This window comes from Octopus bimaculoides, chromosome 5 (assembly GCF_046866305.1).
Source record: "Octopus bimaculoides isolate indiv1 chromosome 5, ASM4686630v1, whole genome shotgun sequence".
Lineage (NCBI taxonomy): Eukaryota > Metazoa > Mollusca > Cephalopoda > Octopoda > Octopodidae > Octopus > Octopus bimaculoides.
In genome coordinates, this window is record NC_142932.1 from 55,849,367 (window position 1) to 55,868,133 (window position 18,767).

General features: G+C 34.6%; 2 protein-coding genes across 5 annotated transcripts in view; one reads left to right on the forward strand and one right to left on the reverse strand.

Moving 5' to 3' along the window:
- LOC106876214 (vacuolar protein-sorting-associated protein 36) overlaps positions 1-3,403 on the reverse strand; it is a 41,335-nt gene extending 37,932 nt beyond the window's left edge. Inside the window, exons 1-2 of one of the 4 annotated variants that reach the window (XM_089352290.1) lie at positions 3,322-3,384; positions 472-1,789 (exon numbers count right to left, since the gene is read on the reverse strand). Coding sequence is in view for 1 of the 4 variants with exons in the window: in XM_014924674.3 (XP_014780160.1) it covers positions 3,322-3,324 (3 nt within the window). In the remaining 3 variants the exon portion in view is untranslated. Of the gene's footprint in view, positions 1-471; positions 1,790-2,844 lie in introns of all 4 variants that reach the window. The other 3 variants (XM_089352289.1, XM_014924674.3, XM_014924676.3) reach the window with 3 other exon arrangements.
- A 333-nt stretch (positions 3,404-3,736) lies between these two features.
- On the forward strand, positions 3,737-18,247 carry LOC106876218 (uncharacterized). Its single transcript, XM_014924693.3, has 3 exons — positions 3,737-3,892; positions 13,789-13,997; positions 18,095-18,247. Exons 1-3 carry the CDS (start codon positions 3,844-3,846, stop codon positions 18,143-18,145), a joined length of 309 nt encoding a protein of 102 aa, XP_014780179.1. The 5' UTR covers positions 3,737-3,843; the 3' UTR covers positions 18,146-18,247.
- Positions 18,248-18,767: the final 520 nt, after the last annotated feature.

The window sequence follows — 18,767 nt, forward strand, 5'->3', positions numbered from 1 at the left end:
GTATATCTGAGCGGATCATGTCATGCCGTATTAAACTGACAAAAGGTAGGTTTCTTACCGTTGTCAGTATCTAAAAATATTTTAAAATATAGTCACTCATTGGGGCCTTCTGGCGGTTTATTAAGAGTTTAGCTCCTATTTCTAAACAGGTCGATGCTTTTCCGCATCCTCATGCCTTGTGCTATATATATACGCTAACTGATAACCGCCAACTTTTATCGTATGAATTTAGTTTCGGTTTAGTTTTTTTGGCTCTAAAGCCCTTATAAGTAGACCTAGAGAGCTGAAACTTAGACATACAGTTTTCCAAAACAAATATAGCATGCCAAGATCAGATGATAATCAAGGTGTACGCAAATAAATGAACAAATGAAATTAAACATTAATTTTTCAGTCATCATACAATAAATAATACGGTACTAAAAAGAATTACACAAATCAAAAAGATATAGTATAGCATAGGTATCATACCAAGATCAGATGATGATGATCAAGGTGTGCTACTCTGGTTGGGCCTTCTCAATCTCCTCGACGTGATGCTGGTTGCTCTTCATAAACATCAGCCTCTCAAAGTTACCATCTGAGAGGGTGGCTCTCTTGTCCCTCAAAATATCTTTACCTATAGAGAAATGGCGCTCAACTGCAGCACTGGATGGAATGGAGGTGTTATACTTGGTGAACCGGTCGCTCAAGACCTGCTCACCCAAAAATGCATCTTCAGTCAGGACCTCCTTCGAGATGGCCTCCAGCCAGGTCTTTAAGTTCTACGCCTTGGATTTCAGTGACCTGTGACTCGTGCTCTCTCGGAACCGATTGATGCTGATAAACAAATCATCTTCTTTATCCTTATTGCTGGTGGTGCTGCTGCCCCTCTCATTGGTCTCCATTAGGGCTGTCTCCACGACGCATGGGAGCTGTGAAAAAATATGACATCACCCCTTCCTTTCTCATTCATAAACACAAGAATATTATTATAGTAGATTAGCTTGGTAATCATAAAAAATACAAAGCCCAGCATCACCACTGGATCATTCTACACATCTGTGTAATTTTTCGCGCAATTCCACCTAGCCGTTTGACCTGAATCCCAAGACAAGAAAGAATCGCCCATGTCAAATTTATGTGTAGATAATAATAATATAACAACAAAAGAATGAATGAGACCTCGATATTACGTAAAATAGAGGAATTTATCTATAGATATATGTGACAATTAGTTGGTTGTCATAATAAAATTCAGAGTTTCGGATGCGGGAAATGAAGTCCGCTCCGGTATCTCATCAGTTATTAAGACAAAACGCTATAAAAAAAAACGTTAAATAAAGGGAAATTACTCTAATAGGCATGATCAAAGTAATACTTCATTCATAGAATCCGCATATGCACACATATACACGCACAGACATGTACGCACACACACATGCATATATATCTATATACATACTCACATGCGTGTACATATTACATACAAACACATATATATGCGTGGCACCTTGGGCAAGTGTCTTCTACAATAGCCTCGGGCTGACCAAAGCCTTGTGAGTGGATTTGGTAGACGGAAACTGAAAGAAGCCCGTCGTATATATGCATGTGTGTGTGTGTGTGTGTGTGTGTGTGTGTTTTTCCCCTCAATATCGCTTGACAACTGATGCTGGTGTGTTTACGTCCCCATAACTTAGCGGTTCGGCAAAAGATGTCGATAGAATAAGTACTAAGCTTACAAAGAATGAGTCCTGGGGTCGATTTGCTCGACTAAAGGCGGTGCTCCAGAATGGCCGGAGTCAAATGACTGAAACAAGTAAAAGAACAAAAAGAATAAAAGAATTAAGAATGTCTACGTATACACGCACATACACACGCAAATATACTCATGCACGCATCACTACGCTCATATATACATCTCTACACGCACACACACACACACACATACGCGGATATACAAAACGTGGTTTATACATATATGCATATACATACGCGGAAAACGTATATTCAAATAAAAACACAGACGTAAAAACGCACGCATTAAGATGCTCATATACACATCCCTATATACTCATACATACGCGGATATACAAAAACGTAGTCTGTGTGCACATGCATGTGCATAGACGTAAATACAAATAAATACACATACGCAAAGAAGTCATAAACCATAAAACATTCACCATCACCGCAAAACTTGAATATACAAATGAGTTATATATATATATATATATATATATATATATATATATATATATATACAGACACACAAATACACCCCATGTCTGACAAACACATCTACACCTGTAGATATGTAACGTATATATATACACATGTGTGTGTATAACGTATATACGATGTATGTCTGCAGCTGTAGAGGTGTTTGCGCACACACACACATACACATACATAGCTACTGAAGCTGGTTCCTCTCTCTCTCTCTCTCTCTCTCTCTCTCTATATATATATATATATATATATATATATATATATATATATATATATATGTATATGTATATATATATGTATATGGGAGAATTTACGAAAAAAAAAAACGAGAAAAGAACCAAAGTTCATGAACTAATCCATAAAAATCCAGTCACATATAGAAAAATTAACAAATGCACGATAAATAAGAATAATATGATACAAAGTAAATATCATAAGATTATGATAATACTTTGTATTATATTATACTTATTTATCGTGCATTTACTTATTAATTTTTCTATGTGACTGGATTTTCATGGATTAGTTCATAAACTATGGGGTTTTTTCTCTAAAACTATATATTTATATTTAATACTGTGAAACTTGATTTAATTTTAATTTTTAATAAATTGAATTTAATTGAGTTTTTACCTGTAAATTTGGATTTTTATCCCTAATATTATCATTATTCTACACACACACACATATATATGTGTGTGTGTGTGTATTATCTGGGGTAAGTCATCAGGAGCAGACCCAAACGGGTGGAGACCTGAGGGACACGTGCCCCGCTCAAGAAAAGAAGTGTGCCCATCTAAATAATGTTATTACGCCCTTTTCTCCTGGAATTGCATTCTCTTCTGACCTTGTGCTATCCTTTCGAAAAATTCTTGGGACCACGCCTGGTCCATACTGCCTTTAATATCCAACACACTCACCGGTTTAATTTCCAATCATTTATTATTTATATTATTTCTTTCCAAAATTTTCGTTGCTTTTGCAACCTTGGGTGTGTTATTATTATTATTATTATTATTATTATTATTATTATTATTAGCCCTGGTGGTAAATAAAAGAAATCATTGTTATATAACATGCGACTATGATAAGTTTGATTGATTTGTTTACCATAATCAGAAAATTGAAATGTCAATATCCTTGTTGACGTCTGCTTGGCCTTTGTGACAGATTAAAATATCACGTGACTGATAAGGGCTAAATGCAGTTCCTAATAATCAATGGCTAATAAATTTATAAAAAATCATCGATGAAAACGATTTATAATTGATTGATATTGAGGCGTTTTTAAATTTTCGAAGCACCAACAATTAAAAAGAAATTAAAAATAGCTTCTTTGATATTTAAGTTTGTTTAATATTTCTACTGTACGAAACGATACACAGACATGCAAATACATGTATTCATACATAAAAAAAAAATGTATTATTAAACTAAATCCAAATATATTTTTCATGTGAGGAAATAATAATTCTAAAAATTTTTATGACAAATAAAAAACAATAATGGGACAGGAGAAGAATTTTTTTCTTTCAGGTTCTCGACCGGAAGTGATTTTTCTGAAGGTCAAAGGAACGGAGAAATTATTGAAGGTGTTTCGTGTGTCTTCAGTTAACCACCCAGAGACCAAAAATGCTTCCCAGGGTCTTACCTCTTGCTAATTCTTTGAGGACGACAGTTAGTAAGTAACATAATGGAAATAGTCTAGTTTATTCCCATCACTTTCTCTTTCTCCTTTACTTGTTGTTTTTCTCTATGCTTTCATATATTAACTTTCTCTTTCTACATATTCGTTCACCCTGTCTCCCCTTTCAGCAAAGTTACTTGCGTTCTTCCTGATTGTCTTATTTCAGACGAAATTATTAGACAAAATGCTTGCGGTATTATTCTGAATTCAAATCCTACCCAGACCAGCTTTGACTCTCATTCTTGCTAGTTCGATAAAAATGATGTTCAATCAGATACTGAAATAGATTTAATAACTTCCACACTGCAAAATAACAATTTAATCCACTTTAATTAAGACCGACACAGACCACTATTTTTATTCGAGTTCTGTAGATTCACACACACCCGCATATATATATATATATATATAATATTAGGGATAAAAATCCAAAATTACAGGTAAAAACTCAATTAAAATCAATTTATTAAAAATTAAAATTAAATTAAGTTTCACAGTATTAAATATATATTAAATATATATGTGACGGTGGATTTTTATTGATGAGTTCATGAACCTTAGTTCTTTTCCCTAAAACTGCTGTATTGTCACCTATACAGCTAAGCGCCTTATAGGTGCGAAATTCATGGTCACTCTCTGACCAGCTATATCAAAAACCTTATATATATATATGTATATTCGACGTTCTGATCCACTGACCTGTGTTAGTACCTTATTTCTCTATCCCTGCAAGAATGAAAAAGTTGAAGCAGATGGGATTTGAACTCAGAATGTAGCGGACCGCAACAGATGCTGCATGGCATTCGTTTTATCCATACCCTCCTCATATATATATATATATATATATATATATATGAGATAGACGTGTATATATATAAATAGATATGAATATGAAGAAGCGTATTCTAAAACGGAATAATAATATTTAGAAGGTAGTTTGTTGTGACCGGTTAGAGAGTGACAATTGGTTCCGTACCTTATTAGACGCTTCGCTGTATTGTCACCTATACAGCTAAGCGCCTTATAGGTGCGAAATTCATGGTCACTCTCTGACCAGCTATATCAAAAACCTTATATATATATATATATGTGTGTGTATATATATATATATATATATATATATATTGTGTGGGCGTGTATTATAGACAATTGTTTGATGCAGCGACCTTCATGTATTTTTTCAAAGTTATTTCTCTGCATATCTAATGCTTAGTCTCCGGTAGCTTTGATCCAGCAGACGTTCCGTTTGTGATCGGCTTGCTTTTTTTTTTTCTTTTTTTTTTTGTATAAATTACATTGTGTATTATAATCTTTTCTTATGTTAAGAAATAAAATGTAATGAAAGGTGACGTTTGGTTGCTATTTCGTTGGAGTGCTAGTTTAAGGAGACGAGCTAATGACTTTGGCGGAGTTTCGACGCCCATGGTTGAATTTTCTTCGTTTTGACGGAGATTTTTTCCAATTCGTCTAATCTTCTAAAAATAGCGGCCAAATGACCGTTAAATTACACTACTGTCTTAACAAAACGGGGTACGTTAGATAATATGGTTTAAAATATCCAGCCAAAAAGTGAGATAGTCACGGCTGAAATATTGTTAATCGTAGGTCAGCTTGAACAGGACAGACCTGGGGTTAAATAACGACCATGATCAACCGGATATTTGGCACGTAAACTGTTTCGTTTAACCCCAGACCGGTTCTTATTAAGCAGACCTCTTATCTTATCACCAAAGGTACTCCAGCCGCGACCAACTTGTCTTACAGATTTCTACGTCTACACTCTGATGAATTTTTTTTAACGAAACGTAACTGATTTAATGAGGATTTGGCTGCTATCTCTAACAGTTCGAATGATCACTTAGAGGCTCATGTGTACTGTCCAAGGTGTCCTTCACTGTTTTGAAGATTGTAGGGTAGATTTGGCTGCCATTTCTTTGCTTCTCGAGCAACCACATTTAGAAACCCTCTCAGTATCAGGAAGCAGTCAGGCAACGAAGTGCAATCTATAGTTGCAGAGCTCGAAATAACCCGTGCCTCTGACAAGTTGAAGAAATGTTTCATTGTTCTCTTTGATGTGCATTCGACTGTTAAAAATGGAGATAGTTGAAGAAGTTCGATTCACAACCAAACGGTTCAGGGTTCAATCCCACTTTGGCGGCAGTTTGGGCAAGTAATACGTGCAGTACCTAAGTTTAGCGGCGTAACACTATCATATAGATAGACCAATTTATGTATCAAACACATTCCTAATAATCAGTATATTTATATTAATTATTAGCGGGGTCACAATATTTCGTTTTACAACCATAATATGCTACCAAGTATATTAAAGGTTTACGAGGTAATATTGTGTTAGCAGTGCACTAGACTTAGTAGGTATTTAAGTAATGCATTCATGGATAGTTGAGCTGGGTGTGGTGCTGATGAAAGAGCAATAACTCTCGAAATATGCACATTCACCCATCACTGTTTTTTTCTTCTTCAGTCGTATTGTTTACATTGGCATATTTGGATACGAAACATAACTTTCAGGGTTGACTTTGAATTCTCTAGAAAATCGGTAGTAATAAACTTTAAAATTTTAAGGCGGTGTTCCAGCATGGCCGCAGTTAAAATGACTGAAACAAATAAAAGAATATATATATATAGGAGAGTATTGTAGTTCGCTTGAAGCATTGTGTATTGTTTATAAGGGATAAAAAGTTTTGAATGGTACAACAATGCACTATAATACAAAAAATGGACTATATACCTGTTGTAATTTACAACAGGTATATAGTCCATTTTTTTTGTATTATAGTGCATTGTTGTACCATTCAAAACTTTTTATTCTTTATACATATCATCATCATCATCATCGTTTAACGTCCGCTTTTCATGCTAGCATGGGTTGGACATATATATATATATATATATGTATATATATATATATATATATAGAACTACAAATTATTACTCTAGATTGATAGCGATATTTTTGATACACACAGAACAAAAAACAGTAGAGAAGAGTAAAAAAACACTTGCCTTTAGTTAATTTAGTACGATCGTTTCACAGTTAAGAGTAAAGAATACTCTATTCTGATCTTCAGCTAAATATTCTAATAAATTTTGAACTTACTGGCCGATAAATTTCTTAACGTCTTCCTCACGTGGTATTGATGTTCACATGGTCAAAATTAACGTGAGTTATTTAGACATTAACAAATTTATTAGAATATTTAGCTGAAGATCAGAATAGAGTATTCTTTACTCTTAACTGTGAAACGATCGTACTAAATTAACTAAAGGCAAGTGTTTTTTTACTCTTCTCTACTGTTTTTTGTTCTGTGTGTATCAAAAATATCGCTATCAATCTAGAGTAATAATTTGTAGTTTTGAAATCAGTAGTTCTTTGACTGCTATTTCTGAATTCTCAGTATGTTGGAGAAGCAGGTTACTGTCAATCCCTATATATTTATGATTATAAATGTTTTTTACCGAAAAAGGTTTTTTCATACTGAGCTACCCGGCAAAATTGTTAATTATTAATTTTATTACTAATTGACGATTCCCTGCCCTGCATATCTATATATATATATATATATATATTGATAGAAATGGCAAGACAACAAAAGAATGAAAGAGACCTCGAATATATATGTTTTCCTCGCATACTGTTTTTCTGTTATATTGGTGCGCTACGGTGGATTATTTAAGACTTGGCTCTTATTTCTAGCAGGTAGATGCTCATTAAGCATCATTACGATATTTCATAGCTCGATAAAGCTATCATAACTGCGTTCCACCAATGCTACTACTGGTGATATCATCAAATTTTGAATTTATCCACATGATATGAACAGTAGTGACATCTAACTTCAAATCTCAGTGTTTGAATATTTCATTTAAATATATATATATATATATATATATATACACACGAATATCGATTTGTGTTGCAAGATTCCTGATTGATGTGAAATCATGGTCAATTTTTTTTATACCGAATAAACACATGCACTATATATTTTTTTCTTCACTTGTTTATTACTTTTATTATTTTAACTCCTGTCCATTGTCTGGAAATCTTTCATCACACATCTGTGACCTCTTCAGCTACACTTTTCGTTAAGTACTGTAATAAATGAGTGAAGAAAAATATATATTGCGTGTGTGTATTTGGCTAAAAGAAAAATTGCCATCCCAAAATACAACAATATATATATATATATATTTTGTGTTGATGCATAATTATTGCGGCTTTTTTTTCAACAAATTTTATTCAACAAAAACAATAACAATATTTAACAAAAACATCTTTAAATGATGGTCTGACTGTCTGCCAAGCAAATGGGAAGCAGTAATTGAAGTAGATGGTGAATATGCTCTGGAATAATCATTTAAAGATGCTTTTGTTACATGTTATTGTTTTTGTTGAAAAAAAGCCACAATAATTATGCACCAACCCAACATATATATATATATATATATATATATATATATATATGCACACATACACACACATATGTCTTTTATTTCTTTACTTGTTTCAGTCATTAGACTGGTCAAGCTGGAGCACCACCTTAAAGAATTTTTAGTTAAATGAATCAACCCTAGTAATTATTTCTTTTTAAAGCCTGATATTTATTCTATCGATCTATTTTGCTGGACCACTAAGTTATGGGGACCTAAACATGCTACCACCAGTTGTCAAGCAGTGGTAGGACAAAGACACACACATAAATCTATATACACATACTAGCTGATGTACCTGGTAATTCCCAGAAAAGTGGGGCTTATCCCTTGGTTTTGTTCTTTTAATTGTTTTGCTAATCCAATAACAACAATACAAAGTATGTAGCCCTTAAAACGGTTTTTGTGCATTTACAGAGAATACCAAACTGTCTTACATAGTATCTTGTTTTTATGAAATCCCAATAAGTTATGAATACCCTATTCATGAAGTCAGTTACGTAATAACATGAAATTAGTTACCTGATAAAAATTCAAATAAAGTAGCCCCAGAAAGGGCTTTAATGTGTTCCCAGAGTATATAGAACTTGGAGGATATACCAATAAGGTATGTATACCAAAATTGTGAAGCATGTTATGTAATAACAGGCTAATCGGATATGAAATAATAACAATTCAAAGTGAATAACTCTGCAAAGGGCTTTTGTGTGTTCCCAGAGAATATAACCCTTAGGGGCGCTAGTGTTGAAATAGATTTACAATGAATGTAGAAACGGATTGACATTTAGTTTTACAGTAGACATACAAATAAATTTGCATATAGATTTAAAAATAAAATAACATGTAGATTATGAATACATTTACAACACTTACAAATATTGCAGTTAAATAATAAATACCTGATGATTTGGTGAATCTTATTAAGTTTGCAAAGCTTCTTAATAAACAACATTTTCGGTCTTTCCTTGTGGGACATAAATAAACAAAGATTAGGATTGCTGACTCTTGAGCATCTCCCATAAAGTTGGCCATAGGAAAAAACTAGTTCCGCAAAGCTCAGACCTACCACATCCAAGTACTGCCTCTGGACCTTGTTAATGCTCCTTGCAAAGCTTAGTTTCAATGGGAATTGCAGGTGCTTGTACTGAAAAGGCATATCTGAGGGAATAAGTGGAATTCTAGGAATGAATACAGGCTTACCGTTTTACCAGTCGAAATTGTTGTGTCCAAGACTGTTAGCATCCTTTTCTTTATTATAAGTCGAGTGCCATTGCAAAGCTTTGGTGGATCAAGGTTTTGAAGCAGCATAACTGGTGCCCCAATCTTGAGGTGAGAGGCCAGGTGGTGTTAGACTATTCAAGTATTTAACTGGATAATTCATAGCTTCATCGATGTTGAATACAGTATCAATAGAATTATAGATGTAATGCTCACCTAGCAACTGTTCCAGAAGTTTGATATTCAGATTGTCAACTGCCACATTCTTTGGAGCTAAAATGGCACAGGTTTTCAGCCAGTTGTGGTCTGTAAACTGATTCCTCAGGTTAGGAAACACCTTATTCATTAGTTCCTTTAAATCAGATACCATATGTCCAAAAGGCAGGCTTACCCAGCCATCCTTCTCGCCAGCCAAAGTGCCATTACCAACATCCAGCAGTTGCTTTGAAAAGGTTTTGTCTGCATCATCACCACTGAGCTGCAGTCTCATGTTGGTTGTGATTCTTAGTTTTTGCACACTGCTCTATAGGTAGGACGATTTTATGCTGACATTTACCTCATCAGCTCTTGTTGTCTTTGGAACCACAGGAAGGGTTTGTCTAAAATCTCCTGCAGGCAAGACTGTGGCACCTCCCATGAGCCTGATGTTGTGTCTCAGATCCTGAAGGGCCATGTCAAGAGCTTCAGAGGAAACCTTATGGCTCATTGTCACCTCATCCCAGATGATCAACTGGCATTCACCCAGAAGTTTGCTTTTATAGAACCATGACTGATGTTGCAGTTTGCCTTCTCTTTCTTGGACAGATCCAAAGGGGGTTTGAAACCGGAATGAGCTGTGTGGCCACCACTTAGAAGAGTTACAACAATTCCACTTGACGCCACTGCTATGGTAATATGTTTTATTTGGCGCAGTTTAGCCAGAAGAAAGTTGATGACAACTGTCTTGCCAGTTCCACCTGGAGCATCCAAAATAAAGACCTCCTCTTTCATTTTCAATGCTCGAAATAATGGTCTTATAAACACCCAGTTGGTCCTCCATCAGTTGGTGTTCGTTATTGGCTACATACATTGTCATTTCCTAAATGTCATTGCTGATTTCTCACAGGTACTCAATTGCAAGATTGTTTGCTGCCTGCTCTGGTTGAGACAGACTAAATGTTGCAATGCCTTGACCTCCCATAGCTTGCACTCAGGTGTCCAGGTCAAGTAATGTGTTATTGTAAATGGCATTATTAAACGTGGCAATTTCTGCTGAGATTTGCCTTTGAATCCTTTGTAGGATGTCCTCTGCCATGCTGGTTTTGTGGGTTGCTTAAAGCTTGAGAGGTTCACCCAAGCCACATGTCATCAACATGATAGAGAATAGCTGGCACAGTTGACTTGGTGTTCTGCTAACCTCTGCCTCCTCCTGGTGTCTGGTCCCAGTGAGCATCGTCCTCTAGTAGTCCATGTTTGGTGCAGGCTTCTCTGTAGGTTGTGCAGACTTCCCCATTGCTTCTTTGAAGGTCTGACAGTGTGCAGCAGTAGATGCAGAAAGAAGTGCTCCTGCTGATTAGGGTGCACAGTATACACCCGCCTGATTGCCCCACTTCTGAAGACAGCATGTTCTTCTCAGCCCTCAATGCATGCTCCTTGCTTGCATCTGTTCTATCTATTGCATGCCCAGGTATAATACACGGGAACCTCCAACATACAACAGTGTTCGGGCAAACAGATCACATTGGCATGATTTGAAGAAAGCTCTGAAAGTAGTTTCTGGTGGATTCAGAACTACGTTTCAAGCATTGTCTTCTGTGAAATATACGCACTGGTCATTTTTAAGATGTACAGATCGATTCACCACTGTTGGACACCGCTTGTGGATTTCGAATCCCTCATTAGAGGAAATATACCTGCCCAACTTATATTGCTGAATTTCATCTGCCTGCCTGCCCTCCTGCTCAAGTTCAAAAACTGCCATATCTGAGCCGTTATTGATGTATTTACATTACATACATATTTAATACTTTTTATAGAGTTGCATAATTCAACATTAACATGAGCCTGCAATGTTTTAGACAGCAAGGGGTTGTAGGGCATGATCTACCAATTTCCATCCCTTGACCATTAACTTTCAGCTTGGTAGTGTTTAGAATGGTCAAAGGAAAATGAATGGGCTATTTCCCTTGGCTAGGAAAATGAATTATTTCCTTTGGCTGTTAAAGGAAAATATATTGGTTATATATGTGGATCCCTTCTAGGGGCCCTAGCTATCCAATTATAGATTTTTATTAAACTTCAATGAGCCTAGTAACAAACTGGATGTTGCTTTAACATGTTTGCAATTCGTTAATGGGTGTAGATGGCAACTAGACACAAACAGACATCTAAACAAACAACTTACATCTATGTTTGAATGCTAAAGGGTTTTATATATATATATATATATATACTGTGAAGATAAATTTAAGGGAATGCAATCCATTTCCAGGGAAAATAATACCTTATATTTATATCCTTTAAGGTTTATTGTTATCAGCATTTAAATTAGGGTTTGCCCTGATAGAGTAAACCTGTAATTACAGATATTTCATTCATGCTCATAGTATATCTTGGACTTCATAATCTAATGTGTCCTATTTTTAAGTTAGTAGGGTGTAATTTGAGGGAAATTTGGCTGCTGTATATTTTAGATTGAGCAACTGTGTAGCAAATCCATCATCAGCTTGATGATTGCATTGTTATTCATGAGCTTTCATGAAGCTGACATATCATGGGCATCTTGATTTTGTGGTATCTAGGACTTATCCAGTGTGTCCTTCCTTTTTCAGAATAGTAGGGTATGTTTTGAGGAAGATTTGGCTGGTATTTCTTGCAAGTTGCTCAAATATGTACAGTAACAATTCCCAGCCTTGTGTCCATGAACTTTGTTAAAATTTTTAAAAAGTTGCAATGTGAAATGTATAATTATTCACATATTACATTTAATTACATATCTTTTTCATTTGAGAAAAGAAACTGGAAAATAAGTTTGTAGTTGGTTAATAAAATTGGTTTGTTGAGCACAGAACTTTCTAGAGCTTGGGATCTACAGGAAAGCTCATTTAAATAAAACTGATGCTTGATAGTGAAAAATTTGGGAGTCTTTGATGTAGAGGCTTCTTTATTGCTTCAATTTATTTTAGTTGAAAAGATTTTTATATTTTTATTTACATTACCAATCTTGTGTTACAGACACAAAATGCTACAAAGAGCAATAAGAAAAGTAGTTTTTCAACCAGCTAATCTGAAATTAGACAATAAGAGCAGTGGGAACCAAATTATTTTACTAAAACTGTCATTTTTTAAAAATGAAATTACAGTTGTGGTTGTATAGATCAGGGGTTTTCAAACTGTGGTCCGTGGACAACAGGGGGTCTGTAGACAGCAAATACTTTTTATGGGCAATTTGATTTTATATATATTTTTTAATCGAAATCTTTTAATTGACAATAAGCCTATTTATTAAATACTGTTAAATAAATAAATGTAAAGATATATATTATTTTAAGCAAATATTTATGTATAAATTTCATAAGCATTTATAAGGGGGGTCCCTAAGGTAAAGCCTGAAATATAAAGGGGTCCGCAAGTCAAAAAGTTTGAAAACCCCTGGTATAGATTATTGTTTTATTTATTATTTATTTTATTTCGTTTAACATTCTAAACCACTTTGTGTTCAAATCTTTCTTATCAACTTGGCCTTTCATTTTTCCATGGTTGATGAAATAGAGTATTAATGAAGTGCTGGATGTCAACTAAACAGACTCTGCATTCCTAAGTATGCACCAAAATGCTTAGTTTAGATTTCATCCATCTTTACATTCTGAGTTCAAATTCCACTGAGGTCTACTCTGTCATTCATCCTTTTGGGGGTCTATAAAATAAGTACCAGTTCAGCACTGGGGTCAGTATAATTGATTTACACTCTTCCCCAAATTGCTGGTCTTGTGCCAAAGTTTGAGACCAATATTAATCAGCTGCATGTAAGATGGTGAGCTGGCAGAATCTTTAGCACACCGGGCAAAATGCTTAGTTCACTTTGCCTTTCATCCTTTCAGGGTCAATAAAATAAGTACCAGTTGAGCACTGGGGTCAATATAATCAGCTTACATCCTCACCCAGAACTTGCTGGCCTTGTGCCAAATTTTGAAACCAATGTTAAATAACTGAATTTATTTCTTTTGTAATTCTTTCAGGTCGTTCCTCAGTTTTAGCCAGCAACATGAGTGGATATGGTCCAGCTCACTGGAAATCTGACAGAGATATTGACAAGGAAACACTTTCCCATATGGATTATTTGCCTATTCCAGAAGGTTCTTGGTCTACAGATTATAAAAGGAACCAAGGAAAGTACAACTTGCAGCTCTTGATATCTACTTCAATAGCTATTGTTACAGGGTTTGCCGTAAGTCCAACTTGCTTATATATATTCATATATTAAAATTAATTTATTAACATCATTATATGTAATTCTGATTGAATCTTATTTATTTTTATTTTTTTTTTTTTGTGTGTGCCTTACTTGTAGGAGAAAGGACAATATTCTCAGTCCTCTGTGGGGCTTCTGCTTCTAATTGTAAAAAAAACTTTTTTCTACTCCTGAGATCCCAGTTTTGTCAAAAGAATATTTTTCAAAATGTGCATCTCCACACACAAACACACACACATACACTTCACAGATTTTTTATTTTTAACTTTTTAAATTTTTATTTCTAATTTTTGTTTGAATTCCACTGAAAAACATACAGATTCCAATTTTTTAAAATTCTATCTTCCACTCTCCCAGCTTTCAGAATACACAGCCATCCAGATATCCAGATATTTTTTGTTCATATTTCAAAATAATTTCTTTAGATTTTTATATTTTCAACCATGAAGATTTTGATTTTGCATCTCCCCTCCTGCTAAACATCTAAAATTTTAATTCCTCTCCCCAAAACCACTACCATCACCACTCTGTCCTCAATTGTTTTGTATTTGACCTTTTTCAAAACCTTTTTAAGAATTTCATGTTGAAAAATATGGAGATTACATCCTAACCCTGTACTTTAACCTTAAACATAGCCCCTAAACTCTAACCCATTAGATTATCCAATGTTTTCTTTAATTTAATAAAATGTAAAAAGTATGTAGTTTGAGGAAGACTTGGCTGTTATTTCTAGCTACCATACCAATATTTTGAAGAAAATATTGGTTGGATAGAGGGAAACTGAAATTTCCTCCTATTTTTTGAAAAAAGCTGTTTTGTGGGAGTCAAAATTGTTATCTCCTTGTTGAAAAGAGGAATCCAAAGAAATTTTGGAAAAAAAGAAAGGAAGGAGTGGGGTGTTTAACATGTCCTCTCTGAAGGCTTGGCTTGAATGCTTCAACAGAGTAGACTCTGATAAAAGAATCCAAAGACCAAATGATGGTGATGAATCACTTGAGGGTCAAAATGTTTCTTACCCCACTTTTCTTTCAAACATATTTCTCTAGATTCGTGTGATATGAGATCAGCTGTTTATAACATGGCTGAATGATTTAAAGCTATTGCTTAAATTACAGGAAATATGAATATTAACCCTTTAACATTCAGATTACTCTATCAAATGTGATATTTACTCACATTGTTTTGAATTATTCATGCATTATCTTGTAGTTTGGAAATTTTGGTGATATGATTGCTTAATTTTAGGTTGACATTGTCAAGTAGGTGTGAGAGGCCAGATCTGGCTAGTTTGAACATAAAACAGTTATAATATTTGGGCCAGTTATGGCTGGCTTAAATGCTAAAGGGTTAATAATTACTGATAATGAAATGCATAAAGGTTTTCATGGAGACAAAAGTTCGAGAGAATTTGGCAGCTCACTTTTGCACAAATCAAGGAAACTGTACAAAAGTGAACAGACTGTGTGGTTGAGAAGTTTGCTTCCCAGCCATATGGTTTTGGGTTCATTCCCACTTTTTGGCGCATCTTAGGCAAGTGTCTCCTATAGCCCTGCGTCAGACAAAATTTTGCAAGTGGATTTAATAGACAGAAGTTGAAAGAAGCCTCTGTGTGTGTGTGTGTGTGTGTAATCTCATTGTCTTGACATCATGGGATAGTTGTAAACAAGTCTCATTGTTATATATGCAGTGTCCTTCATTCCCAAGTTTCTGTGTAAATGTCTAACTATGGGGAAATATTACTTTGCTTGTAAATAGAAGAGAGTGGGTGATAAAAACACAGCATCCAACCATAGATAGTCTCTTGCATTGAATCTTCTTACTCATGCAAGCATGCAAAAGTGAACATAAAAACGATGATGAAGACATTTATCTTATCTTAGCATAACAAAATACTTCAAAATATTTCAACTGTTGCTAAAATAAAAACGTTAAACGATGATGATGATACTGTATAGTGACCAAATACCAAATCATTTTATTTTGAAAATGATTTGAAAACACCTGCCTGTAATTTGTTCACTTCCTTTCCCAGTTAGCTGCTCTTAATTTAGGATCCACAGAACCTGACCAGGAAGCCTAGGGTTAGATCTTTCAAGTGTCTGAACTTGAAGGGAGGTAAAATTGCACCTTTGTTTTTGCTGGCCCTCAACTGAAATTTACGTTTTGATTCATAATAATTGTAGAGAACAAATGTATATAATTGCAGATAGCAAATTAATGTATATACATGTGTATGCCTGTAAATGAGGGTATTTTGCATTTGTGTTTACACTACTAAATCTTTCATCATTCAAAATATTCTTGAGTGCTTTTTTTACTTAAATAAAGTACTGAAATCAAATTAGTTACTGTATGGAAGAAATGTTGGATAATGTTGTCTTCAGTTTTCTGCTCTTTGGGAATCTAAGGATCATGACTACAATTCTTTTGATAATGGCTAACTTGTGGTTAAATTGCTACAACAGTCATCTTTTTGCCAGCAATATTCAATCAATTACAATCAACCACTATACTCATCATCATCATCATAAACATACACTAAGTTAATGAAAGAGCCTCTGCATCTTGCTGGAAATGGCAGTCCTTCATATCACACCCTATCATTTTAAAAAGGAAGGTCAACTGGATTACTTAGTCTTAGATTTATATCATGTGATGGTCGTAACTAGGGTCCCTTTGGTCTGCTCAGTCTGCAACAACATAAACATAGTACATCTACAGTAAAGACACAACTACCTGGAATTAGACAAACATATCTGCAACATTTACAGCACAAAGAGACCACAGCAGGATACAAACAATACAGAGATTATACCAGTTCTATCTGGGTTTAATCTTTTTACAAACCATAATAAACTACAATAAACAAAATATTCATCATCATACTGCACATCATTACAAATTGCACACATTCCCCACTTGCATAATGATATAAACGTAATAAAAATGAAAGATTGCCTGGTCATGTGAGACATATTGCTTGTTATTACAGCAAACTCCAACCCTCACCGTCTTTGCTTATTATTTGCACAATCACTTCCAAAAATCTACAGCTCAGAACACTATACAACACTCTCTCTCACTCAGTCCTGACAAACAAAAATTGCATGTACACAAAGATAGCAAAAAGCTCTATGTTAGGATGCACATGGCCATTGATAAGTGCACAGAAATAACAACTGTTGTGCTTTGATTGATCCATCTTACCTACCCCTACTGTAGTTAGTACTAGAATCTACATCTGTAGGGAAATAGATTGAGGATATATGTTCATTAATGCAGTAAAACTTCACCCCACACAATTAACCCTTTCATTTACTTGTTTCTTTTTGAAATACACTGCATATATTTTGATTAATTTTGTAATTAATGAACAATTTAATAAGATAACCTTATCATTATTAAGCTAGAGTTTGAAACATAAACTAACATGGAATTTTGATGGAAGGTTTTTAATTTAGATAAGTTTAAAACAGAAAGCTTATACCTGGAACCAAGAGAAGTCTTGGGTGGATTGATATCAAAAGGCTTAACCACTGTATTGAAGTGTGCTGTATGGTCCCCAGCTCTGTGGATGCATAGTATATTTGAAACACTAGATCTATGAGTTGCACCTGCTCACTTAACTGACTACCTGTTTATTTGATCAGAATTTTGGCTGTTATTTCTAGGAGACTGAGCCACCATCTAGAGGCTCCTTCATTGGCTCACCATGTTAGTGTTTGGAGGTGTTGACTGGCAGGGCTTAATGTTTAACTGAACGAGCATTCAACCTTACTCAACAGTGTTGTGTGTACATTACTGGGATATCTTAAAAATACACCCAATCAATATTTCATTATCACCACCACCACCACCACCACCACCATTGTCTCTACCTTTGTCATTATTACACCACTTTATTTATGTCTGAGCAGCTGTAAAACCTTCCATGTTTTTTGGACCTGCATCAGTTTTTATTTTCTTATTTTATTTATTTATTTATTTTTGTGGGATGTTATTTCTTTTCCAAACATCTAAGAAAATGTTGATTATTTTCTCCTTTCTTAAATGTATGTTTATTTCAATTTCAGATGTATCAGACTGGATGTTTTAATGCTTGGATTACTCCACAGAAACGTTGAATCCAGTAAATTTTAGGACTAGAAATAAAGAGCTAACCTTTTCCTGTTCACTTTTGAAATGTAGACATATTCTTAAATAAATAAAAACTGCAAAAAGACAAATATTTCTTGTGACTTACTTTTTTCCCCTTAATGAACAGTTTCTTTCAGCTTCAATAACATTGACTTGCTACAATTACAGTCTCATTTAGTGTGGATTAAAGATTGAATTATTAATACAGTTAACTTGCAAAACTCAATTTGGGATGGGCATATGCTGCAATTCTCCATTTCAGTTGTCTCTAAATCATTTTGGACAAAACATTTGTCTTTGACACCAAAATAGTATTTGGGTTTTGGCAAATAGATTTATTTATTATTAATAAGCATGAAGAGCTAAGCACAAAAGCTGAAAGAGTGGCTGGGTGTTGAGGGCTTTTATGTGTGCAGGCAAAAATGGCAGTTGCATTGATATGGTTATATGGTGGGAATGGATGATAACTAACAGATGAAAATGTGCAGTATGTAATAGGTGAATGGTACCCATAGAAAAGGAAGACAAAAAGAATTTTGTGGCTAAGATGTTCACTTTGCAACTACATGGTTCCTCTAGTTTCAATTCCACTGTACAGCACCTTGGGCG